The sequence below is a fragment of the Corapipo altera genome, unplaced genomic scaffold (assembly GCF_003945725.1).
Source record: "Corapipo altera isolate COAL_440 unplaced genomic scaffold, ASM394572v1 93, whole genome shotgun sequence".
NCBI lineage: Eukaryota > Metazoa > Chordata > Aves > Passeriformes > Pipridae > Corapipo > Corapipo altera.
In genome coordinates, this window is record NW_020885000.1 from 498,204 (window position 1) to 524,517 (window position 26,314).

The window sequence follows — 26,314 nt, forward strand, 5'->3', positions numbered from 1 at the left end:
TGGTGTGGGAAGGGCTCTGGGTGCTGGGGGCTGTGGTGTGGGAAGGGCTCTGGGTGCTGGGGGCTGTGGTGTGGGAAGGGCTCTGGGTGCTGAGGCTGGGACAATGCGGGGATTCAGCAGACCGGGGGTAATGCAGCGCGAGTGGGGCTGCGAGAGGCCCTGAATAGGCCAGGCTGTGCTGGAGAAGAATGAGGGGTAGGCAGAAGGCAAGCTAGTGTTTCATGGTCATCTTATGTTACACTTCAGCCTTTCAAAGAGTGTCTGGAGCTGGTTGAATGAACCTCTCTTGCACAGCGAATGCGAGAGCCCAGAGACAAAGAGGACTCTTGTCACTCGCAGGCCCCTTTGGGGAATAAAAGCCATTGTCACATGAACAGGGGCAGTCTGGCAGGCTGTGCATGCTTCAGTGCCCCATGATATCGCTAAGTCTCAGCAGAAATCACATTCAGGGCCCTGTCAGCTTTGATTAGCGGGGTCTCATGACTTAATGTGCTGCGATATTTCATGTCTAAGGGTGGCGGCTGTCTTTCTGGGGGATGAATGCCCTCTATTGTCCACTGAGTTATTTTATTTACATTTTTTTAAACAGCTTATAAAGGTAAAAAGATAGCTGTGCTTAAAGAAAAAAATCAAATTCCTTTGCTTCTGGATCAGCAGTGAGTGCTGCTCGGGTCAGATACAGTGAAACTTGTTTTCACAGTCAGCATCAAAGTTCTCGTCTTGTTTAACAGCTTTATAGTAAATTCTGAACAGGTGGCAATGGAGCTGGGTTTAGGAAGGAAACAATAAATAATCTTTTTAGCCTCTGACAACCAGAAATATTCTTGGGCCTGAGGGACCTCCCACTCCAGCCTCTCTGTGTCAGTGATTCGCAGCATTTCTCTCCCCTTCATCACTTTGCTTCTTAAACAAGAATATTGGATGAAGCTGGTAACATTTTGTTTTTAAGAGGCTTTTCGGTTGCTGTCCATTCAGATTTCTCTGTTTTCAAAAGCAGAGTATAATTTCTTTATTAATGTTTCATCCATTAATTTCTACATATAAGTAAGGATCATTCCATATGTGAAATTTGATTAATGTTTGCTCTTTCAATTAAGATAATGTGGGTTATCTATTAGAGTTCAGTAGTTAAAATTTACCATAAAATATGTTGGAGTACCCAGAGAAAAAGCTGTTTAGACACAGAATTTCAAGTTTTTGTCAGCAATACATACTCCTACAGATGTAATAGAAAGAGGGATGGTTGACCAGAGTTAAACTTAAAGGAGCACAAATACTCAAAGGTGTAACAATGACCAGTTCAATCCCCACCATGACCTTCACTTTCAGTGCTATGATGCTTTGAACACCAAGTTAGGGATGTTGGTGTTTGTAGTCCTACTTCATACGTAGTGCTAGAGTGCACACAATGTATCATTGCAGATCTGTCAGTAGAGATCAGTGTTGGCATTGATCAGATTCTGGATTCCTTCACTCTGACTTTTTTTGGGCTGTTCTCAGGCCAGGGAAATGTCTCTGATACTGCTGCTTCCCTCCATTCACCACCTTAATTATACAAAGGCTTGTTCAACTTTTGCTATGTTTTAAAGCATGTGCATTTGACTTTCCTTGTTTCTTTTAAATTGAGAATTATAATGGATAGGAAAACTAAGGAAAATGTTACGGCAGTTTTTTCTCACTTAAAGATGATGATGTTAGTCTCAACCATTTTTTCCTATTAACTTGCTCTGCTGCTCAAGGACAGCTTTACTGGCACATTTCCTGCCAGATGATGCCACTCCAGAGCAGAGGGAGCCAAACCCACAGGCCATGCACGGGCCACTGCCACCTGCTCCCGACCCTGTGGCTTTGGGAGTGGCTCTGCTCTTGGCCTCTGCCTGGGGAATGACGGGGAAGGAGCTTGAACGATGCTGGGAAATCGTAAATGAGATGGTAGTGTTCTGCTCCTCCTGCCAGCACTTCTGGGCTCTGCGAGAAGCCGGGAGGATGAGCAGCAGATCCAGCCGTGCAGAGAATGTGGATTTGGGAAGGTGGGTGGCCTGAGCCCACAGGAGCCTTGGGCAGTGCTCCAAAGGAGTGCTCAAGGGGGCACTGACCAGTTAAACGCCATTTAAAACTGCTGAGTGACCTGAGGAAGACAAATCATAGAAGTGTTGGTCTCAGTTGCCTCCTCCCCTCACCTGTGCACAGGCATATTCCAACCTTGACTTTTACTTCTCCACCTCAAATCCTTTAGCTAGGAGTAACCTGTCACTGCTTCATGTAGATAGTCCCTTGAGAGTGGACCTGAGAAATCTTGTGTTTTCCTCATTTCTGCAGACCTTCTCCTCAGCCAGCTGTGTGTGTTGAGTGCCCTTTGAGCAGGAAGCAATCAACCATCGAACCTGATGTCATACACTGTGCAGGGATGCACTCAGAACTCCAGCAAAGCTGATGAGCTACAAGTTTGAAATGAGTGATTCCAAAACACAAACCAGATGTGCCCAGTGATTAATACCTGATGTGCCTTTTACTCAGTTATTTCTGCCATTATCCAAGCTTTGATCACTGTGATTTTCCTGGAGGTGACATTGGATCCTCCTCTGCAAAGTCTGGTTCTGTTGTTTGGTTTATTCTGTGGGTTTTCAGAAATTCGTTTGCCTTTGGTTCAGAAATAGTGCACTAAGTCAGGCACAGACTTATTTACCCTTGTGCTGTCCCAGCTTGCAAGCAGAGCTAAGTAACACAGGAGTCATCAGAAACCACTGGTATCTGTCGTGCATCACCACTCCAAGCAGTTCTACTGAAGAGGTTATTCTTCTGATGTGAACCCCACTGTGGGAAAATTGCTTAAATTGTCAGTGTAGACACCACCCAAGTGCACATGCCCTTGCAGATAAGATCTTATGTGGCTTCCTGCACCTCATGCTGTATGTGGAAAGAATAGTCATTTTTAGATGAGACAGAGCCAATTGCATTCAAAACAAGCCGAGAGGATCAGCTGTTGGTGCAGGGTGCTCTGGGCCGTGCACTCACCTCGAAACACTCTCCACTTTCCCATGCTCTCAGTGTTGCAATCGCGTGACAAGAGGAGTGTTCTGGTGCTCGTGGCTGGGCCTCGACATGTCAAGTTTGGGAAACTTCCCCCATCCTTTGGTCAATGCACCTACACACGGTTTAGGTAGAATTCAATGTAGCTTTGGATCTCCCCTGGGCTCAGCCAGCCCTTTGCTATATTTTAGGTGTCTGTCCTTGGGAGACTAAACTGTTGCAAAATGTCCAAATAGGATTTTTGCTTTCACCATCATTAAGTGAAAGAATGACCCAAAGCTCCCTGAGGATGAGAAGATTCAGGAGCTTTGACAGGATTTGAATTAGGTAATGGGCCATCAGCTTTTCTCCTGTACTAAGCAGTGGCTTCATCATGTAGCTCTCCTGTGTACACTTGGGAGTTCAAGGCAAGAGAGGGATCAGCATTCCCCACATTTGTTATCACCTGGGGTTTTAGTACAGGTTGAATATTGTTAGGTGCAGCAATAATGCTAATTATTGCTGTTATTAGATTACATGCTAGAAACTCTCTGTGTATGAAATGTATTTTTGTGAAAAGGCTCCTTGTACCACCAGCCCCGACAATAACACATTCTCTTTGGAGTTTGAGGGTGTGAGTAGACCCTGATAAGCTGCCAGTATCTCAGCATTCCCAGAGCTTCCCCACATTCCTGCATCCTAACTCGATTTTTTGCTCTTAATGGTCAGCTGGTGAAGTGGGGAGGGGGGTATCTGCTGCTGAGGATTTGTGTTGCCCCGCTGATCCAGCCTGAGGATCTACACTTAGATGAATGGGATTGCCACCTTCCAGCTCCCCTGGCTCACCTTCCAGCCCAGCCTGGGAGTGCAGCACTGCAGGTGTGGAATGCTGGTTCTGGGTGGGGAGGGGGATTCTCACCCGTTCTGTTACAGCCTCATTGAAGTGTTTGTTTTCTAACTACAAAATGAGCCTGCGAATGAGGTGTTGCTTTGCTGGAGATCTTATCAGCTATAAACAGACTGTTAAAAATAGAGTCATTTTACACAAAACTTGTTTGTGGAGTGAAACAATTCAAAACACGATAATAACAAAACAAAATCTTAAAATAGCTCGAAGTTGAGACCACAGACACAGCTGCCAAGTGCTTTCATCTTTATTACAGTTACTCATATCTCTTCTCTCGCTATTCCCATTGTAAACACGCTGATGTTATCTCTCTTGTCCTCCCTGTTCGGCTGCCAGCCCCTGTAACTGCACCCTGCGATTCAGCCTGGTGCTTGTTCCAGGGGCCCGGGTCATGCTGCTTCTTCCACGTTCAGTTCCAAGCGTGGACAAGGCTGCTGGTGTTCCCTGCTGAGGGAAGGTTCTGCCAGCAGCACTACTGGTGTGGCTGCTCCATCACCACCTTGAGCTGGAGGATGTTAAATTGCTGTTAAAAACCAACTTATGTAAAGCTTTGGAACAGCTGCCAGAGCAGCAGTGGATTCGCCACCCCTGGAACTGTTCAAAGAACATATGGATGTGGCACTTGCGGACATGGTTTAGTGGTGAACGTGGTGGCGGTGCTGGGTTGACGGTTGGACTTGGTAAACTTAAAGGTCCTTTCCAACCTTAAGGATTCTATGAATCTATGTGTGATCTGCTTGAAGTTCCTCTGTCCTCCAGCCCTGGTGTGGTGGAGCTGGGTCTGTCAGCCTGGGGTGGGAAGGTGAGGGCTCTCCATGCTCTGGACAAATGAACATCTACACCTACATCTACACCCTTTGGTACAGGGTGGAATATCCAACCAGGAAAAGAGGAAAACCCAACCTGACACCATGCACGTTCATCTGATTAAGTCATCTGTACAGTTAATAGAGCTGCAGATAAAGCTCTGCCATTTAGATAACAGGGCTGCAATTAGGTTAATCTGAACATTAAAAAGCCATTAGGGAACCGCTGGATGTTGCACGTTAAAGCTAACGGTACTCACGAGATCAAATGGTGAAACAGGGTTTGGAGAGTTGCACGTCTTTTTTTTTTTTAATGATTTCTTTTAATTCAGCAAACTGAGGAGCTGGGGGAAAAACAAAACCAGCTGCCAAAGCTTTGGAGTCCCAAGCCCCTTCTTCAGGTCCAAACCAGAAGTAGCACCCTTGGACTTGTCTACCAGTGGAGAATAATCACTCGGTTTGAACTTTGGGATGTTAAACTGATAATCTGAGAGAAAAGGAACTCTGCTTGTGGAGCAGAGGAGCTATTGGCCTCTAAGAGGTGGAATAGTCTGGAGTAAGAGATTTGGCTGAGGTTTAGTTGGGCTGAACGATGCTCATGTACTTTTCTGTCCAGTACCCCTTTGTAGCAGTCTCTGTATTAATAGGGGTTTCTGCTTTTGTCACTTAAAGCTCCTCTCTTGATTTCTGTTTTGGGGATGAAGCCTGGACTTTCAGTGTTCAAAAAACCAACCCCCTCCTAAAATCCCCCAAAACCAAACCCAAACCCAAAGCAAACATAAAAAACTAATGTTTTCCAGCTGCTAACTGGGACAGAAGGATTTAACAGCCGAACTTCCATGATGTGCATTGGTTTTCTGCTTTTGCACACTCAGTCTGTGGTGCAGTGGATGAAACACAGGCATGAATTCCCCAGAAAGTAACATAATCCACAACTCCTGCCGTGAGCAAGGCTCAGATGAGCTGTGAGGTGTCTATGGGGCTTGGCTGGCTCTGCAGAACGTGTGCTGCCAGTGATGGGCTGAGTTCAGGTGTCACTCAAATGCTGGGAGAGATCACAGAAAATGGATTTCAAGGTGTGTGCCTGCCCCCACTTAGGGTACTTTTTTGGTTAAATCTTTCTAGAAAGGTTTCGTGCATGTGACGTGTAGTGGTGGAGGTTGTGTTTCCTTGGGGAAAGGCACATCTGTTCCTGCATTATGTTTGCTTACGTATTAGGGGGCCTATAAGAAAGATGGGGACAAACATTTTAGCAGGGCCTGCAGTGGTAGGACAAGGGGTGATGGTTTTGAACTAACAGAGGGGAGATTTAGATTAAATATAAGGGATTTTTTTACAGTGAGGGTCGTGGTACACTGGCACAGATTGCCCAGAGAAGCTGTGGATATTCCATTCCTGGAAAAATTCCAAGTCAGGCTGGATGGAGGCTCTGAGCACTCTGATCCAGATGAAGATGTCCCTGCTCATGGCAGGGGTGTTGGAACTAAACCATTCTATGATTCTACATTCTAACAAATAACGCAGTTCTAAAATGCAAATCTTTCTCTCAAATCAAAATCCATCACAGAGAGCAGAGAAATCTGTGGAAGAGGAGAGCTTTTCCTCCAAGCCCTACCACACTGGTTTTTATCCACATTTGAGTAAACAGGCATTTGTGAACTCGGTGGGTTCCATGTAGTGCTCAGCATTACACACATGCTGTGGCAGGGTTAGTGTTTTCAATACTGCTTAGAACCATTCTGGAAAATACAGCCTAACTTTGCGAAGTAGTTAGAAGAATACTTCTGTAAAACCTCCTCATTCCCTTGTTCCCTGTTCAGCACTAAGACACAGAGGTGCTCAAAGGCTCCCTGCCCTTATTACTCCAATTACTGGCACAATGCACTATATTAAAGCAACTCACGATATGCTTATTCTGTATTTGAGATCCAAGTGTTCTTACACACTTCAGAAATTAGATAGTATTAACTACTGTAAATCCTAATTGGTGTCTGTGCCTCCCAAGCAATGCACAGTTAGAGCTTCCTCCATTCCTGTAATCCCCAGCTGGGATGGGACAGGCAGTGACTGAACCAGCTCTCCTGAGCCTGAGTTCCTGCAGTTCAGCCCTGCAGGTTCCTTGCTGCAGAAGATCCTGATTTGGAGGCAATTCGTGAATGTGGTAGGTCTTGGCTTATGAAAGATTTGGAAATCCCACAAAAGGGAGAAATACAGTGCTTCCCAGCTTGCTGCCTCTGGTGAACCTTGGTGCTGTCAGGGGTGTGGAGCAACAAAGGAACTGGGAAAACAGAATCCTCTTGATTTCAGGGTGTTCTAAATCTTGAGTTGCTTTCACAAAATCCAAGTATTTTACAGAACTTCAGAGTCTCAGAAAGGTGTGCTGGGTCAGGTGTTTTTTACCATGCATGGATAGGAAGTAGCCATCTCAGCTGGTTTTATCCAAGTGCTTCACTTTCTCTCTTTTTGCCTTTAATTTTTGCTCCAGGAGATGTTGCTAATCATGATATGCAGCTCTGCCACGAGTGTTCTTGTACATTTGGAAGTGGAATGTCTGTGACCAAATGTTTGCAGGATTTGTGCTTGACAACGTAACAGAAATAATTAACACATTAAAAATGTGTATAATAGCCCACTTATCCACTGTGAGGTTCTTCTAAATACACAACTTTTTTTATTTGTATTTTCTAGGCAGCCATACTGAGTATTAAGCTGAAATTACAGCCAGATCAAGATGTGGAGAAGGTGAGTCATTCCCTCTGCAGGCTCCTCTGTCATCAGATCCACCTTTTGTTCAGCAGGACATCCATCATGCTGCCTTTCACTTGAGGCTTTACTTCATTCCCCAGAAGTACCTATTGCATTGATGATGTACCTTTACATCCAGGTTAGGCACAGAATGTATTTCGTTTGACCCTATTCCAGCCTCCTGCCCTGTGTTTCTGGCTGCAGCCTCTGTTACAACACTGTGTTCAGCACTAGGGTGGAGGTCAGTACTTTTGCTGCATTGAAGCTTTGCTAATATTTGCTAAAACATCAGAGCACTCTCATAGGCAGCACTGGTGGGCTAAGCAGGGGGTTGGGACTTGCTCACTGTGTCTGGGATGCAGGGAATGGGACAGTCCTCTGCTAGGATTTAGTCATGGACCTTCTCCGTGCCTTCTGTGGGCTCCGTGGGGATCAGAGGTCTTTTCTTCTCCTAGATGTGCATCCCACTGCTGCTCCAGGATAAAGCCAATGTGGTGGAAGATTATGTGGGAGAATATCCTGAGCTCCAGAGCAAGCTCCTGCAGATCCTGGACTCGTGGTGTGAACCTGGTGTCAACATCAGAGACATCACAAGGTAGAAACACTTGTTGTCTTTCTGAACAGCCAGGCCAAGGTGCTACCAGAGCACAGTGTGTTCCCTGGTTGTCTGTCTGCAATCATGTCTCAGCGTAAGGCAGTGCAAGAGATTGACTTTGAGCTGAGGAAGGGGAAGTTCTGGTGTCTGTGTCAGAGCCTTCTCAAACGCCCCGGCCCGCAGGACAGAGGAATTGTTGCTCTTGACAGATGCTCCGTTCCTGCCGGGAGCAGGAGTGCAGTGAAGCCTGTGCAGTAACAGAGCAGTGTCAAAGGGAGGCTGGAGCAATCAGCCTCTTGTGCTCTGCTGCAGACAAGGGTGAGTTTCAGTATCGGTTGTACAGGTTTGGCAGGAAGATAATACTGTGATGAAGTGGCAGAAGAACAAGAGATGCAAGTGGTTAACCTTCATGTGCTTGTCAAATTGTGGTGTGTGTTTTAATTTCTGACTTGCCTCTCACTAGAATAACTCCTGCCAGTCACAGACCCAGCAGCACAGTCAGAGTCATGGTGTAGCTGCAATACTTGCAGTCTTAGCTCTGAAAAAGAGATGAGAAGGAATTGCTCACTTTCTTTAAAATGAACTTCCAGACTTGCTTCAGTCATTGACTGAAATTTGTGTGGTTGTACTGTTGGCTTTTTGCTGTACCTTCTCCTTACCAACACCAGCAAACCCCAATCCCTCTGCTGTTAAATATCTGCTATTTGGGAAACATCCTTTAGGTGATGCCACAGGTATGTATTTCTGATGTTGTTACAGACCATATCAAGGCCTGTCCAGATACAAACCAGAAAAATTTAACCACAGAACACTCAGCAAGCTGGTCTTCAGGCTCCTGGACCGATTCCACGTAGATCCAGGTACAGGATATTGCAATATATTGTGGAGTTATGTCAGCAATAAAGAACACACAAAGTCAATTTGTCTTCTTCCATGTTCATCAAGGAATTTCTGCTGTCATTTATCTTGGGGAGTTTCAGGGTTTAATTAATGATCCTGAAAAACAAAGCTGGTAAGTTATGGGAATTATCACTTTGTGCTATCTAAGAATGAAGTGCTGGTGACTAATAAGCTGTTTCTGCCATGATATGAAATAAATCCTGACCTCAGCATGGCTCTGCATAAACACACCGTGGTCAGCTCTGAGTTATGACTCCATTCCTCTCACATAAGAGGCAAGTCATTATTCACTGGGGATCTGTTTTCTTGAGCTACAGGTCCATCAGCTGGGAGGAGATAACGCTTTGGAAGCAGGAGCATCGGAGCCCTTTGTATTCTTTGTATAAACTAGGGTTGGTGGTAGGGAATTTTAAGGCTCCTGCAGCCTTAGAAGTGGCACATTTTCTGTCACTGAACAGATCTGCTTCACTTGCAGATACCAGTTACCTAACAAAATCTGCTTTGCTTTGGTTGCTGGCAGGGACTGTTGATGTTTCCTTCTCTTTAGGACCTTGCATCAGACCCCTTTGGGTGCACTGTTAGCTTTTACCCTGCAGAGCTTTCCATCATCAACCCACGATATGCAATTCTCTTTTCTTGGACTGAAAGTGTTTTCTAACCACAAATTGTGGGCTTATTACACCTGTCAGCAACACTATTGCGTATTAATCTTCCATCTTCAGACTGGTGTTCAAAAGTTAACAAGTTAAACCTTGCAAACCTCCATTGGAGTAGAAGTGGATATAATTAAACATGGCACGTTGCTGTGAAAGCTGAGACATATGGGAGGTGATTTATTTAGAAATGAAAACCTTCCCAGGAGTTCACTTGTCTTCAGTAATTTTTCCTCCTTGACAAGGTTGGGCATTCAGTCAGCTGTGTTGTCTTTGATGATGTGTAAAGGGAGTTGAGTTGTTCCCTTTCCTTATGAAAGGTCTGCCAAGGGTATGATATAACAGTAGAGGTGAAATAATATAACTGTTCCTGAGAAATAATAATTAAAGAAAAAAAAATCAGGAGAGGAGCATGTAGGTGTGGGTCTCAGGTGCACTCTGTGGGAGGCAGTCTGCTTCAACCTGCTGCTGGTTTCCAGATGTTGTAGCTGCTGATAATAATGGCCAAATCTTGCCAGTCCTCCACAGCCATTCACTGGTGAGGAGGTTCCTTGAGGCAGATACAGATCCCATTCCTGCCTGCACTTCCAGACATTTATCCCATGCAAACTGCAGTGTCTGCAGGGCAGGGTAAGGCCTTGCTCAAGAAGGCTTCCCACCTCTTCTGAAGTGAGAGGGGATGTGGGTGACTGGTTTAGACTTTGGGCAGATAAAAGCCGTGCTGGATGACTGTCATAGTCCCATATGTGAAAAATGGTGTTTATTTTTTGCATAATATCACATGCAGTTATGAGCAGGAATTCACACTTTGCTGAGCTGTGGCAGTCAGTCTCCTTTGAAGTGCTTTGGAAAGGGAAGAATGCCCTGCAGAGGAATTGCTGCCTTAGCACTGGTCATACTGGAACTGAGTTGGGAAATGCTGGCAGCTGGAACAACGTGGCTTTCCTTGTCTTCCCACCTCTCCCCTCCCTTTTGCTGAATTTCTGGGTGTTCTTTCTCCACTGGTAGTGGAAGCAGGTCCAACTGTGATGAAATAGTGTGCAAGAAGGCAGCAGGCTGGGCAAAACATACAGATGAAAGAACCCCTCATGACTCTTGTTCTGAGCAGCTTCCCCAAAAACTTGCAGTGAGGTAGAGCTCACACTTCTTGTCACCTCTTGTCACCTCACCTGGCTGGGGGCTCATCTGCTGCTGCAGCTCCTGCTGCTGCTTTCGGTCTCCTCCTCGCTGTGACTCCTCTTCACCGTGGGAGCCTGAGAGCAGCAGCAGAGAGGGAAGTGGCTTTGGTGAGAACAGCTGGAGGAGGATGGGGTTTCTGGGTATGAGGAGGCAAACTTGTGTGTGACTCAGTTCTTGCAGTTCCAAATTGACTTTCAGATTTTACTCTCCAAGCTCACTCTTGCCCACTCCCAGTAAATCACACTGAGTGCCAAGCTGAGGTGTCCATCAGCCACTGGGGTCTGAAACACTCCTGGGAGCTGCCAGCCTTAAATTCCAGAGCTGGATAGGAGGTGACCCAATATAAAAAAGATGTGGAACCTCAGGGGAGAAGAAAAGCCATCCTCCTTGATTAGTCCTCCTCTGCTTTTTCAGAGCCATATTCCTGTTAACTCACAGACAGGGTATGGTAAGTGGGAGTCCCAGAGGTGTCCCAATAAAATGTGTGTGGATTCCATTTAATTACCCTTATTGGGGAAGGAAGGAGTTGGGCAGAAGTGGTATGTGATTGAGGAAATTGAGGTTTATAGAGTCTTTCCTCACACCTGGGTCAGTATGCTCTGGTTTAATGAGCCTGTAGCTTTTTCAAGCTAATTGCATAATACTCTTTGGAGACCTTGTAAGGTTGACTTCACAAACACAAGTTTCAGTCAAAACAGATCTCGGAGGTGAGGAAACAGCCCCTTCCCAAGGCTGCCATGGTCGAATCTATTCTCTGCTGTGGTTTTGCACAGCTGAGACACACAGAGAGCTCAGGGATGTTTTTCACTGACAATTCCTGGGATTTGAAATAGAAATGATCCCACTCTGAGAAGTGTGATAACCTCAGATATTGGGCTTGGTGCCTCTGTGCCAATGAAGGAAATAACAGCTGTGTGACAGAGAGGAGACAGATGGGGGCTGAGTGCCCAGTAATGATGGTGCTTGTGCTGTTGCAGCGTGAGGGGTGAGCTGAGCATCTCAAGGTTTGAATGCTCTGTGTTTTTACCACGGTCTTTAAAAGGTTTTTTAGTATAAACCAAGAGAAATGTTTCTTTTACTTGAGCACCGGGTTATCCGTTTGTTTCAACAAGTAATTTCCGTCTGTGTGACCCCCTTCCCCCACAACACACACATCCAGCGGGGCTGCCGCGCTCCAGGCGGGGCCGGGGCAGCAGAGGGCAGGAGAGGGCTGTGCACAGCCCCACATGTGCCCAGGTGAGGCACGGCTGGGAGGGCACAGCCCCACACCTGCCCAGGTGAGGCACAGCTGGCCCACACCTCCTCAGGCTTGGGGACCTGCACGCCCATGGCAGGGCAGTCACCAGGGGGGCACTCTCAGAAGATGCTGAGTTAAAGAGAAGGGAATGACTCATGTAATTCCACAGGAATGCCTTTGGAAGGATGAAATTTCAGCTAGTTTTACCTTTCCCTCACTAAAACAGAGCAGAATGTTTATTCCTCTCCTCCCTTCTGCTCCCCTCCTCTCCCTTCCTCTCCTCTCTCTCTCTTTTTTCCCTGACTTCCATGTGCTGCTCTGGAGTGTTTTAACTCGGGTGTTCAGTACCAGCACAACTCTGCACAGCCTGTGCCTGAGGAGAACCTCCAGGCTGGGACACTGGCAGGCAGGAGCCCCATTCCCAAGGCTGCAGAGCCAAGGTGCTGAAGGAGGAGGGGATGGAATGATCCCCAGTCTTTTTTAAGGCCCTCAGCCTGAACAACAGGCAGTAGGATATGACCTACTCTAGGCTCTGACTTGCTAGCCAGGAGCTCCAAGCTTTTTTGTGGAAAAGCTAGCCCCATCCTGGCTATTCTGAGCATGAATTCACCATATCCACATGGTGTCTAAGGGTACACCAGGGCATGTTTTCCTTCAGGTGTAGACTAAACCCTTGTGCTGTGCTCTTGTTCTCGTTCCAGGCAGCACAGCCAGCAGGTAGCTCAGGGATTTGAGGGGGAGTCTGAGGCTTCTGCCATGTCACCCCCTTTCTGAGGGCTGTGGGCCCCGAGCTGTGGTGCCACTGAGCATTTAATGAGACACTAATGCATCTCTCAGGCTACAACAAAAAGAGGTTTTCTTGACTGCAGCCCTGTCCTCCCCTAATTTGCATTTAGGGATTAATCTCATAGCACAGCCAGAGCCCAGTGCACAGCCTGCTGCTCCTCAGCTTCCCCAGCAATCCTTAGCAATACCAGGGAAAGCCTCTGGAGTGTCAGATACCCTGATTTTATCCAAAAGGCTCCTTTAGTTTGCCCCCAAACCAAGCACACTGTGTGTGGGACCTGCTGTTCTACCAGGACAGGGAGAAGGAGTCTCTTTGTGAATGGAAGCTCTCAGGGCTATGGACAGAGAGGATTGATTGGGTCCACGTCCCAGCTCGGGAGGCATTGGCATCTCCTGGGAGTGGTACCCACCCACCACACCTAAAAATATATTGCACCATGGCCGCAGGAGACACATCTTACCCATCTTGCATGACTGAAATCAGTGTGGACTGTGGGTTTGACCCTGTATGACAAACAGATTTCATTTTTACCCCTTCTGGAGGAAAAATGACCATTAACTCTGCCAAGGGCTGGGAGCAGGCTGAGGCTTTGGCCTCTGAATCAGGCCCAGGTGTGAAATGTAGCTCAGATGAATGGTTGTGGTGCAACTGCCAGGTTAAGAGTTAACGTGTCCAAAGAGCTGCTTTCATGGTATTAAACCATTTACATTCCACTAGTGCTCCACAAGCCAGTCATGATCCCATTGGACAGACACTGACTAAGAGGATGGTCCCTGTTCTGGAAAGCTTAAGATAAGGTCTTTTGCTCTGACCAACAGGACATTGGCTGAGGTACAGGAGACCTGGGTTCAGACTCCTGGTCCCCCAGCTGGGTGTTTGACCTTGAGAAAGGTGCTGTGCCCTGAAGTGCTTTGATTTCTGCACGTACAAGGTGCAGATGATCATGAAGGTGCAGGGAAAGGTCTGGCAAAGGCTCTGCAGTGCCACCTGTGCCATCTGTGCCCCTTGGCCAAAGGAACTCCTTCTGATACTTCTGATCTACTTGGGAATGTGAAACCTGTTACAGACCTCCAAGGTGGGAGGTTTGCCATCTCCACACAGCCTCTGCCAGTTTTTCCCTTCATTAGATTTTGCTGGGTTGTGGTTCTTTTTTTCCTCCAAAAGGCTGTATGGAATTTCTCTTGCCTTTATAGCTTTTGATAGAAACATGTTTTACTTTGGGCTTCATGATTTTATGTGTTTCTGCTGTTGACTTGTATGTGTGATTCATTTTTCACGTTCTTTTAACCTCCTTCTTGTGACTGAGATCCATAAAGGCTTTTGCTTTAGCAGTTAAGTCTCTTCACTTCCAATTTTTCCTTTGTCAGCTCTTCTTAACTCCTTTTTCCCTCATAAATGATTTCCACATGAAATCCAGTTTTCTGAGTTTATTGAAGTCCATTTTGTTGGGTTTATTTTGTTGTTCTTCCTTTCCTTAAGAGCTTTGATCTCTTCATTTCATTGTCTCTCTTACCAAGTTACCATTCTCCCTCATATTTTCCGTAGAATCTCAGACTGGTTTGGGTTGTAAGGGACCTTAAAGACCATCCAGTTCCACCCCGTGCCATGGGCAGGGACACCTTCCACTAGACCGGGTTGCTCCTGGCCTTGAACACTTCCAGGGCAGGGGCAGCTACAGCTTCTCTGGGCAACCTGGGCCAGGGACTCACCATCCTCACAGCCAACAATTCCTTCCCAATTTCCCATCTCTCCCTGCCCTCTGGCAGTGGGAAGCCATTTCCCCTTGTCCTGTCCCAAGTCCCTCTCCAGCTCTCCTGGAGCCCCTTTAGGCACTGGAAGGGGCTCTCAGGTCTCCCTGGGGCCTTCTCTTCTCCAGGTGAACACCCCCAGCTCTCCCAGCCTGGCTCCAGAGCAGAGGGGCTCCAGCCCTTGGAGCATCTCTGTGGCCTTCTCTGGACTCCAAAGCAGCTCCACATCCTTCTTGTATTGGTGCCCCAGGGCTGGAGGCAGCTCTGCAGGGGGGTTTCACCTGAGTGGGGCAGAGGAGCAGAATCCCCCCCTCCCCTGCTGCCCACACTGGGGGATCAGCCCAGGGCACGGGGGGGTTTCTGGGCTGCCAACACACATGATCAGGGCAGGTTGAGCTTCTCATCCACCCACACGCCCAAATCCTTCTCCCCAGGGTTTTTCTCGATCCCTTCTCTATCCAGCCTGTATTTGTATTCTTGATTAGTTCTTCTCTGTTTTTTGTAATAAAGTATAAAAAAACAGATTCAAACTCAATTCACTTGCTCCATCAGAATAAAATATGTCACTAGTGCCTTCCAGCATATTTCCAGTGCATCTGTGTTCCTCTGTCCTTTCCACACAGATAGCTGGCCATTGAAACCCCCAGTTCTGCCAGAGCTTCTGCTTTGGATATTTCCTCTAGATGCTCAAAGAAAAAATGTTCGGTGGATCTTTTGGGTGGCCTGGAGCAGTCATGCCATGGTTCTTTCTGAAGTGCTTTGAAATCTCTGAGTTAGATGGGAATGTTATTAATTTTTACCTTGATCTTATGTTCTTTTTAGCGAGTGTTGCTTTCCATGAGCTGGTGATTTTTCCTCCAGATATTGGGATAATATCCAGAGGAAAGATCACCATATTTTTTGGGACAATATCCTGTGTGATAATTGCAATAATTTACTCAGATCCTTGGAGGGTAAGGATCTGTTGTCACACTGTGGAAGATAAAAATAACAGCTTTACCCTTTTGTGTTTGAGATGGAAATGTTTACGTTCTGAAATTACGCTTCGGGGGACTCTGAGGAGCTGCTGTATCTAGTGGGACATCAATCCATCCCCCTCTGATCCCAGAATCTGGTATCCAGAGATCTTTCTTTGTTCTCCTGGTTTATAATCCTTGGGCATGCCCTGTGTGAGGCACAGAGAGAGATAAGGAATTGCTTTCTCCCTGTGGACTCTTACTCAAAGGAAGCTGCAGAAAATTTTCACTTTCCTGCTCTCTGTGACCATTTCTGATTGCTGGTCCTGCTCTTTCTGACTCGCAGTGGGATGGTTTTAGCCACTGAAGCCCCACAGAAGGCTTTGGTTAAGCCTTTCCCTATTCATGTATCCCAACATCCAGCAGGAACTGACAGATACCTATGCTAATCCACTTCATGTATTTTATCTCCTGCCTTTATCTCTCCTTGCACTGGGTTTCAAAACAAGGCACTGTGTGAAGATCTCGAGTTTTGCAGTTGTAATGAGCCATATTTAATGAAGATGACAGCAATAAAAATATTATCAACAAGTGTGGCTTGCTAGCTCAGCAAAACAATAGTCCCCACCCTCTTTGTGTGGACGTGGAGTCTCTTCTTTTATCGGATAAACTTTAGCCACAAGTTTACATCCTGAGTAAGTTGTTCACAACTGCTTCAATGACTTAACAACACAGGTTCCAATTAAACCCAGAAGAATGCAGCCTCTAGAGACTGAGGTGGTGCCCGTGTGGGGATGCTGCCTAATTAAAGGTGCGAAGTCATTGACTGTGGAGCATATTGAACCACAGGGTGGATCTTATCACTCAGGGGTGGTGGAACCAGAGATATCAGACCCAAGGATTAGCATTGCTAATCACAGTTGAAAGTGTAAATAACAGTTTATAGCTGAGATAAGCTGACAATGTTCTACTCTGTCCCTCACTGTTCCAAGTGTGAGGGCATCCTACCTTCCCCAACCCCAGTCTGACATTGGGGAAGGAAAAGTGTCATGTCTAGACAATAAAACTTCCAGGAAATTTGGTGATGTTGGGTACTTAAATGTCTTTTTCCTTCTTTCAGCCCTCTGCCCTAATGTCGTAAATCAGCGGCACCTGAGAACCCTGAACTACCTCTTTTACAAGAGATTTGTTGAGGTATGTGCTGTGTTGTGGGGGGGGGGGGTGAATGAGGATTTTCATTCCATTTGCATTTTGAATAACACAATTGAGATAATTGAAATGTATCAATAGTGTATGAGCAAGTTTTTGGTGTGAGTATTATGATATGAAGATGCCTTGGATCTGCCATTGGATCAGTTTGTTCTGTGAGTGAATAGTTTGTGTGTCCATTCATGTTCCAATGCCTGGGTGTCCTGACTGCTCAGGGCTGGAGCTTCTTCCCCTCAGCTCCCTCAGTGCTCTGGGTCAGGATCAGCTCTCCAGCGTTCAGCTTCCTTCAGCCATCTCAAATAAGCAGGAATATACTGGATAAAGAGCTTTTGGGGCATTTGTGTGGGGTTTTAAGAACACTAGGTTCTAGACATTCCTCATGGCTGGGTGCTCTGTAGGCAATTTGCTTTGGTGCTTGTGGCCTGGCTGGGATAGGTATGGCCCAAACCTGCCACAGGAGCGTTTTTGTGCTGCCAACCTTGTTACTGTGGAACAAAATGGTCCTATTTTCAGCTCCTGAACCACTCTTTGAACAAACTTTACTTCTGTCCAGCCTCCAAATTGTCTTTCCAAATCCACTGGTACTTGTGCTGGCACTGAGGGGTTGGAGGAATAAGAAAATGCCACTAATTCTTTCTGAGAAGCAGTTTTCTAGGAGGCAGCTTAGAGGTTGACTGTCTGCAGAATGACTTGAGTGTGGTTTCTCCTCCCCACTCATGAGTGCACTGAGCCAAGTCACTGCCCTTTGGATGCTCCTGAGCTCCTGTACTGGGAACACATTTATCTCCTTAACAGTGTGGGTTTGGTGCTTCTCCTGATGGTCTGGCTTTCAGCACGACCCTATGCCTGGGGACAGATCATACCAGTTGAGAGTCAGATTTATTTTTTTCTGCCTCTTCTGTAAAAAACAGCTCTCACTTGTATCCAGGTGTATCCATTGAACTGTGAAGGACAAGGACCACAAGAGACTGAATATCACAGTGAAATGTTTCCATTTCTTGGATTTCGAATTCCCAAGCTGTATTTGCCAAGTTTGGAGCAGGTTTTCATCTGCAGTTCATAAAAGATTTTATCCTTGTAGATACAGGAGGTTTTTAGTAAAGTCTGAGCCCAGCAGGTTTCTCAGATGTTCCTACAGGACTATTGATCCAGTCTCCAGAGAGCCAGCGTTCAGGGAATGAGCCACCTCCGCTGAAGTGCCTGTTCTGTGTTCAGAACAGGATTCCTTTTTGCTCTGACAGCAACAGCCAGATCCAGGCATATCTTCTGACCCCCCAGCCCCAGTACTTTGAACATGAGGATGGGGTTGAATGGTGCTGATCTGATGACGCCGTTCTGGCAGAGCAGGTTCTGCTCCCAAGACCTCCCGAGCCATCAGTGAAGGCTCTGAGCTGTCTTTGCTGCCTGCCAGCCCCACTGCCAGGAGAGCTGGGGAGGAGTGGGCATTCCAGCCTCCTGCATCTCAGATCTTTAGTGCAGATGACATCACTGGAACAAGCTTGGTCATCTACTGTGAGCGAGCAGAGAGCATTTATCCAGGTGTGTTTATTTAGCAGAGTGGAATGGATTCGTGATCTGGGGTTCTGCTCTCTTTGGCCTTCCATTTCCTTTGTTTTGGAGCATTTGCTTGATTTAAAATATTCAAGCTGGCCAGTTACTTCCATTAAGGTACATTTGGCAGCTGTTTCTGGACACAGTCCCTTCTTCTCAGAGCTCTTTGGTGCTCTCTGTTTACCATTCTCAGCAGTGTCTGAGCTCTGGCTAAATGGCCCCTTTATCTCACTAGTATTTAAATTACATGCTTGTGTATCTCAGAGCTGTTTTCTTTGAGGCTCTTACTCCGTGTTTGCTCTTGTACCTTTCCATAAAAGTGGCACTAGCAATCCCTGTTCCTCTGCCAGCACCAAGGCTGAGGCTCATGGTCAGTCTCATGGAGCCTCTGCTCTTGGCAGAGTGGAGAGTAGATCCAATCCCAGGTTTCTCCCCAAGTTTGGCTCTGAACTACATTAGAATGAGAATATTAACTTATCAGTTTCCTTTCCCAGACCTCATGATTCCAGAGGATTTTTGATGACTTGGCTGTTGAGAAAAGTTTCTATTTTAATATTCTGAATGCTCAGCCTTGCAGAGGATCCCTGAGATGTCTCCTTTTCCTGGAGCCCATAGGATGGCTCTCCATGGGCTGGCTGGAGAGCTGAACAGTCTGAGGACACATTGCACATGAATTTTTATATCTTACATGCTGTCATGTAACAGTTCTCTGAGTTACTTTGTCCAAACTGTGTTGTTCTGCTGTGCCCTGACAGCTGAGCTGTCCCGTGCGCTCCAGAGTGCATTCCTCGACCACAGGTGATACCAGTGGGTACCAGGTGGTGTTCCTTTCTAGTTTGCTGTGTGGAACATCCTCCCTTTTCTGAGATGTCTCAGGAGTAATTTTGTCTTTTCAGAAAACCATGACTGAGGAGAACTGGGCAGATCACGTTCAGGTGAGTATGGATTTCCCTCTCCCGTTTTCTCAGGGTTATTTGCTTGGAGATTGTTTTGAACTGTTCAGAGTATCCGGTTGTGGATACTCTGCTATTACAGTTCTGCCCTTTCTCATCACTTTGAAAGCATACAGCAAAACTGTACATGCAGGGAAAGGCAAAGGAGAACATTTATATTTTAATTCCTGTTATGTCTTTGAAAATGCTCTCATTTGACTGGAGTTTTGGCTGGAGCCAAACTAGAATGTTTGGACAACACTCAGGCACATGGAGGGATTGTTGGGGTGGCCAGTGCAGGGCCAGGAGTTGGACTCGAAGATCCCTGTGGGTCCCTTCCAACTCCGGACACTCAATGGTTCTGCGATTCTATGATCTGAATGTATTGAATACATTCTTTTACTTTCCATTAGTGAACCATTATTGGTTATTTATGTGTCCATGGTATCCCTGTGGAATTGCAGCCTTATGGTGTTTGCTCCTGTTCTGTAACTCCTCTCAGTTGAGTTCTGCAGCCATTGGGGATTTCTGAAAATCCACTTGAAGGGTCAGCACGGGCTCCCAGTGGTAACAGCCAGCCTGGTGACTGATTATCTCAGGGATTTGAGATCTCTGGCACTGTTTGGACACACCAGCAAAGCAATGGGATTGTTGGGGTGTCTGTGCAGGGCCAGGCGTTGGACACAATGACCCTTGTGGGTCTCCTTCAGCTCGGAAGATTCCATGATTCTCTGATTCTAACTTCTGGATGTGCTTTGGTGTGTGAAATGAAAGGCTTTCTGTTGATGGCGGAGTGTGGGGACACCTCCCATGCCAATCACTTGTGCAGGCAGGAGGCTCAGGATACTCCCTGGGAAGTAAGTGCATGTGTGGTGCCTGGTAAAGCCACCTCCCTAGAGAGCACAGAGCATGATGGACTGTGGCAAAGGGTTGTCTTTGCTTTCCCAAAGGATTCCAATCTTTGTATTTCCTGTGTGTTGCCAACTGATCTGTTTTTCACAGCTATGTAATTATGAGCTGAGCAGTGCTGGAACTTGCCTGTTATCAGCCTGACTCCGAGTTATCAGAGATCTGCTTTGGCATCACTTGAAAGTGATTGGAATCTGTGCCTGTGCATCTGGAGGGAACTGAAACCGTCACCTGGGCAGGCTGCTGCTGCTGCTGCTGCTGCTGCTGCTGACAGGGAAAGGAGGGAACAAAGGAGAGATCTCAGAGCAAGTTTTGCTTTTCAGTGCAAGAACTAAGGTTGTCTGGGACTTTATAGGTTTTGAAAGATTGGGCTTTACAGGGGGGAATGACTCAACATTCGCTCAGAGTTTCATAGAATCAGGATCACAGACTGGTTTGGGTTGGGAGGTACCTTAAAAGTTCATCCAGTTCCACCCCCTGCCATGGGCAGGGACACCTTCCACCAGCCCAGGTTGCTCCAAGCCCCGTCTGGCCTGGCCTTGGACACTTCCAGGGATGGGGCAGCCACAGCTTCTCTGGGCAACAGCTTAACCCGTGACTTGACATGTTTTGATCAAAAAAATTTGCTGAGTTCCTTGTGGAGCTGAGGAAAGCCGTTATTTGTGTTGTGTGTCCCAACCCTGTGTTTAGTTGAGGCTCAGAGACAGTTTGGATCTCCCAAGCTCTGCCTGTCCAGGCACTATTAAAGACAGGAGGCAGAGGATGGGACTCAGTGTGACCTCTGATCACCTAGGGGAATGGGAACCAGAACACCCAAAAGACTCCACAATGACAAACTCTCAAAATTAATGGATAATTTTTGGATGCGTTTTTTAATTTGAAATTCAAAGAGGTATTGATGGGATTAAAGCTCATTTTCATTTAATTCTGTGCTGCAGCCATAACAAAGGACCTATCAGGAGCCCTCGTGGTTATATAATGTCAGGAATTATAGAGATATCAGGTGAATTACACAGATCTCCGGAGCCCTGATGAAAACAGGTCTGTCTCTGCTGGCCATGGCACACTCACCATGGCAGGCCAGAGACATTTCAGGGTTGGGATTTCTTTTTGTTCACCCTGAGCTTTGCAAGTAGACATTTTTCCTGTGGGATGAATCCAAGGTGTGATCCTGACTGCTCCTACAAAAGGCAGAAACTCAGGAGTTAATTGTGGGGCCAACAGAACTTGTTTCCAGCCTTGTAGCAAACTGGTTTTGCCCCCTCTGCCTGCCAGCGCCCAGTGCCTGAGCTGGTGTCTAGGCAGGGATGGCAGAGGAGGCAGAAGGGGAAGGAGAGGGATCAAAACCTCTTCATACCATAGGGAAACTGCCCTCATCCCCACTGCCTGCTGCAAACCTGGTGAGCCAGGAGAGCTGCCACTTGTAGCATCTTCTCCAAGTGGAGGTGCCTGGAGGGCAGAGGGAGGGAAGAGACTCTCTGTGCCCAGTGCCAGCTCTTCATTCCCTTGCCTGACTGATTCTGGGCTGCTGGAAACACACGAGAGTGCCTGTCTTTACAAGCAGAGGGGAAGGTGTGTAGGATAGTGGTGGTAGATAGGCAGGGAAAAAGAGGCAGGGCATGAGGCTCCTGTCTGCTTTCTGTGTGCCGTTCTACTTCCATTTTCACATACTTCATGTTGTTCACAGCTTCATCAGCTGCAAAAAGAGGGTAAAATTGGGCAAAGCAAGCACAGAACAACCAGTCTGAGACTCTGCTCAGAGGTGTTCAGGGTTGTCCCTCCAGTGACTGCAGAGAGCATGTGGCCAGTGGCAGGAGGGGCTGTGGAATGCTGATGTTCCCCTGGAAATTCTGCAGGACAAAATCACTTTGAGACTAAAAAACACAGAAGGTATTTTTGGCACCGGCAAAGCAATGGGATTGTGCAGGGCCAGGGGTTGGACATGATGATCCTTGTGGGTCTTTTCCAGCTTGGGAGATTCCATGATTCTCTGATTCTAACTTCTAGATGTGCTTTGGTGTGTGAGGTGAAAGGCTTTCTGTTGATGGTGGAGTGTGGGAAAACCTCCCGTGCCAATCATTTGTGCAGACAGGAGGCTCAGGATCTGCCAAGCTTTCAAAAAGTGAACACACACAGAACTGTGATATTGGTGACGAGCACAGTAGGGAAGTGACTGATGAGAGACGTCACCTCTGCTGGTGTTTCAGATTGTGTCTGAGATACTTGTGTGAGGTTGGCAACATGACATGGGCCCTGCTGAGGTGCACTCCTGTCTCAGGTGGCACCTGGAGCCCCAGAATGTCTCAAATAGCACCAGACACTTGTGTTCTGGGGACCTGAAATTCTCCCAGTTTACTGGAGGACTGGGAGTGGGAGGGTCTGGTGTTCTGCTACCCCACTCTTGGTGTACCCTGTTCTCACCAGTGTTTCAGGGGGATCTTGTAACTGGACCCTTCTAGACTCAGCTGGGCTGATCAGTGCCAAATCAGTTTAAAGTGTTGTCTCAAATATGCCAGAAGTCTGTGTGCTTATTTGGCCTTCCTGCTATGAAACTCCTTCTCCCATGGAGCAGAACAGGGTGACACTGCACAACTCTTGTTTGGGGCACTGACTGGAATCAGTATTGGACAGGGATAAAACACATTGGTTCATTTGGGACTGCCAGTGTCATAATAACTGTGAGGTTGGAGAAAGGGAATGGTTAGAAATGGGATTTTCATTTTTACTGACCTTGAGCCAAAGGGCCTTTTGCTAAATCCCAGACAATTCTGTGCTGAAGTCTGCACAGGGAAACTGTCCCTTAGCTTCTCAAATATCAAAATCTAAAACCCTTCCAAAACTGTTACTCAGAAAAACACTGCTGTTTGTAGAGGTGTCATGTGTTCCTTGGGTGCTCCTTGGGAGCAGGGGCCCACCAGCCAGCCCTCTTGCACGGGATGAGGGGAAACAACCTCAAGTTGCACCAGGGAAGGTCTAGCATTAGAAAAAAATTTTCACAGAAAGAGTTGTAAAGCTTTGGCACAGCTGCCCAGGGCAGTGTGGAGTCACCATCCCTGGAGGTGTGTGAATGTGTGAATGTGTGAATGTGGCAGTTGAGGACATGGTTTAGTGGTGAACATGGTGCTGGTTGACGGTTGGACTGGATGATCTTAAATGTCTTTTCCAACCTTAACGATTCCATGATTCTTTGATTCTGTACTGGGTGGAACCACTCTGGCCTTCACTTTGGCCTGTGGGGTTTGAGAGAAGGGGATGGGGATACAAGGATGCGCCACTCAGAAAAGTGGCCCTTGTTTTCCCTCAGGCCCCTGTTTTGCAGCTCTTCAGCCTGCTCTGGACTTCCATGGGAATGCTGAGATGAATCCTGGAGCCAGCTGTTCCCCTGTTCAGCATGGGGAGAGCCTGCAGCTGATCTCTCTCCTCCTCCAGCTGGGTCAGTGAGATAACTTACTTATTTTAAAATTTCTGACCATGGAAATCAAGCACTGTGCCAGCTCATTCTCTGGGTGACCAGGGGTGAGTTGCTGGTAATTCCTAGGAAATCTATAGCTCCAGTTCCACTGCAGTTCCAGGGTTGTTCTGCTGCTCACAGACAATATTCTGAAATCTCCCCCAATAGAAGGCAGAAGGTTAAAGTGTCCTCCTTTCTGTGCAATAAATTGGAAAAACTTGAACAATTCCTGCTTTTTAATAGGTGTGAATTACCTTACACTGCAGCAAGGAGTTGATGTAATCTTACTTATTTAAGCAATTAATTTATAAATGGCAGTGGCTGACGGCAAGATCCTTTCTGTACAGGACCATTTTGACCTCAATTGAAACCCAGCTACCTCTGGAATAAAATGCAATAGCTGTTACGCTCAGGGAGAGTATTTTTAAGGGGAATTTAGAGGGCAGAATGTAATTATTTTTCCAAAGGTTTAGGGAAACTTTTCAATTGACTCAAGATTGTTTTGAGGTCAGCAGCATCCCCATGGTGTGAGGAACTGAATATCCACAGGGAATGAAGCAATCTGTGCGATGCAAATGGGAATGATGCTCGGGAGGTGGTTAAGGAGCGACTTGTCTCTTGGTATAAGACTGCATGTCAAATTATCTTCCCCTCTGTGTTTGAGTGAAGTGTTTATTCAGGGATGGGATGGATTTCATCACTCAAACATCAAATCTGGACTGCCTGTTTTCCTGGAAGGTGGAAACCCAAACTAGTTTAACCAGCCGACGTGTGGAGTCCCCTGTTAGTACTTCTGGGCTCTTTTTTAGCAGGAAATTAGAACCAGTGGGTGATTAGTTTTGTTCCTTCTGGCCTTAAAAATCTCGGGGAGGAATCATCAACTGAAATAAATTTTCGTGGTTCCACCAGTGTTTCTGCTCATGGTGCTTTTTTTTTGAAGTGCTGGGCCACTGGAGCCCAGTAGCTCCCAGTATGGGGGTGTGTATGAATATGTAGGAGCTGCTCCTGGTCTGGTTTTGCCTGCAGTCTGCCTGTTAAACCATCTTAAAGAATTGCATTTATCTTTCCACAGCTTTAAGCAGCTTCCTAACAGATCCTGTTTAAAAAAGGAGATTTGGTTTTTCTTTTCCGTTTCCCTCTTGCAGAGTAGCTGGTGTATAGACCTGAGTAGTGACAGTTTTAAGGTCTGCTGTCTGTCTTGGGCAGTCAGGATTGGGGTAATGGCTTGGTTTCAGGAGAGAACTGGCAGCCTTGCTTCCCCCAGTGTCCACTGGTTGCTCTCATTGCTCCTTCCATCCCTCTCCATGTGTTCTGTCCCCTGTTCAGGGACTGACAGGAGCTCAGAGGGGTGACAGTGTTTGGACAATCCCTCTGCTTTTGCCCTGTGCCATTTTCTTTGATTCCTTTTGAAGGTCTCTGGGGAGAACATAGAGCTACAACATGATGTAAAAGTATATTGTTCCTAAGGGCATATTAAACCATGGGTAAAATGGACAATTAAAGTAGGAGGCAAAGTATAGATTTCTTTCTATTTTGCAGTTCAGTTTGGCAATGGTGTGATATATTTCTTGATAACTGGAAGAACACCAGTTACTGCAAAGCAGAAGGACTGACTGATGGTGCTGATGCAGGGAACAGGCACATCTGTGACTGTCTCAGGAACAGCATCCTGTAATTCCAGGATTTGGACCCAATGATCCTTGTGGTTCCCTTCCAGCCCGGGATATTCTGTGATTCTATGATTCTGTGATTCAGTTCTGTAGCTCTGTTCTTCTCTGGGGATGGAGAGCAGGAAGATGTGCACCTGTCCTGATAAAGTCAGCACTGTTGGGCTAAAAGAAATGGAACTTATCATTGAACAAACCCACAGCTGCTGTGGGAGAATACATGGGAAAAGCCAAATATGCAGGGTGTTCTGTGCCTTCCTGCCTAAGGAAGAGTCTATCACATACAGTTAATGTAAATACCTCCAGGTACCTCCTGCATGGCCTGGACTGGGTTAATTTTCTGTAAGAGCTGGAGGACTGGAGTGTCCAATGGTAATTATGGTAGTTTTATTATAACAAATTCAGCCATTGCTGAGCACAAAGATACTGATGAATTCTGGTGTAATTTTACAGTTGGTGCAAAGAAGCTAAGACAAATTACCATTGTCAAAAATGTCCAAAATAACTTTAAAAGTCAGCTTAAAGTTTCTCTGGAGTGATAGAAGATTTCTTTGCTCAATAACTTCAGAAAATCAGCCCCCATTTACTGAAGGGTGGCTCCACAGGGCTGAGTTCTGGGGCTTGATGGGAGGTAAGTGTCTGTGATTCTGATTCAGTGACGGATTGTTGAGGAATTCCTTGGAAAGCTCAGAATCTCAGTTTTAAAACTGATGACTGAATAGTCTTTATGTGCAGGCATAGTAAGTACTGGAGAGTGAAGAGAGGAAACTGGAGAGAACACACTAGAAAAAAAAGAAATCTCCTTTAAATTGTTTTGGTATTTTAGAGATGCATTCTGACCTTAACCCCTGCCACCAGCCAGGGCCAGCGTGCTGCTAAGCACTGTAATTACATTTCTGTCACTAGCAGGCATTCATTCAAAAGCACAGCTTCATCAGAAAGAGATTTGGTATGGTATAAAAAAAGAGCTAATTGGCTTATGGCTGTAGGGTGAGAGGTCAGTGTTAGATTAAAGAGTTAAGAGCATCAGCGAGCTGCTCGGCTCCACTGGGGTGTGCTGGGGGAAGTTGAGT

General features: G+C 46.5%; 1 protein-coding gene across 6 annotated transcripts in view; it reads left to right on the top strand.

Moving 5' to 3' along the window:
• The window catches only part of EXD3 (exonuclease 3'-5' domain containing 3), a 298,691-nt gene that overhangs the window by 100,819 nt on the left and 171,558 nt on the right, over nucleotides 1-26,314 (top strand). For all 6 annotated transcript variants that reach the window (XM_027666970.1, XM_027666972.1, XM_027666967.1 and 3 more), the window contains 5 exons: nucleotides 7,411-7,464; nucleotides 7,923-8,062; nucleotides 8,822-8,922; nucleotides 16,643-16,716; nucleotides 19,179-19,217. In XM_027666970.1, coding sequence (XP_027522771.1) covers nucleotides 7,411-7,464; nucleotides 7,923-8,062; nucleotides 8,822-8,922; nucleotides 16,643-16,716; nucleotides 19,179-19,217 — 408 coding nt within the window. The remainder of the gene's footprint in view (nucleotides 1-7,410; nucleotides 7,465-7,922; nucleotides 8,063-8,821; nucleotides 8,923-16,642; nucleotides 16,717-19,178; nucleotides 19,218-26,314) is intronic.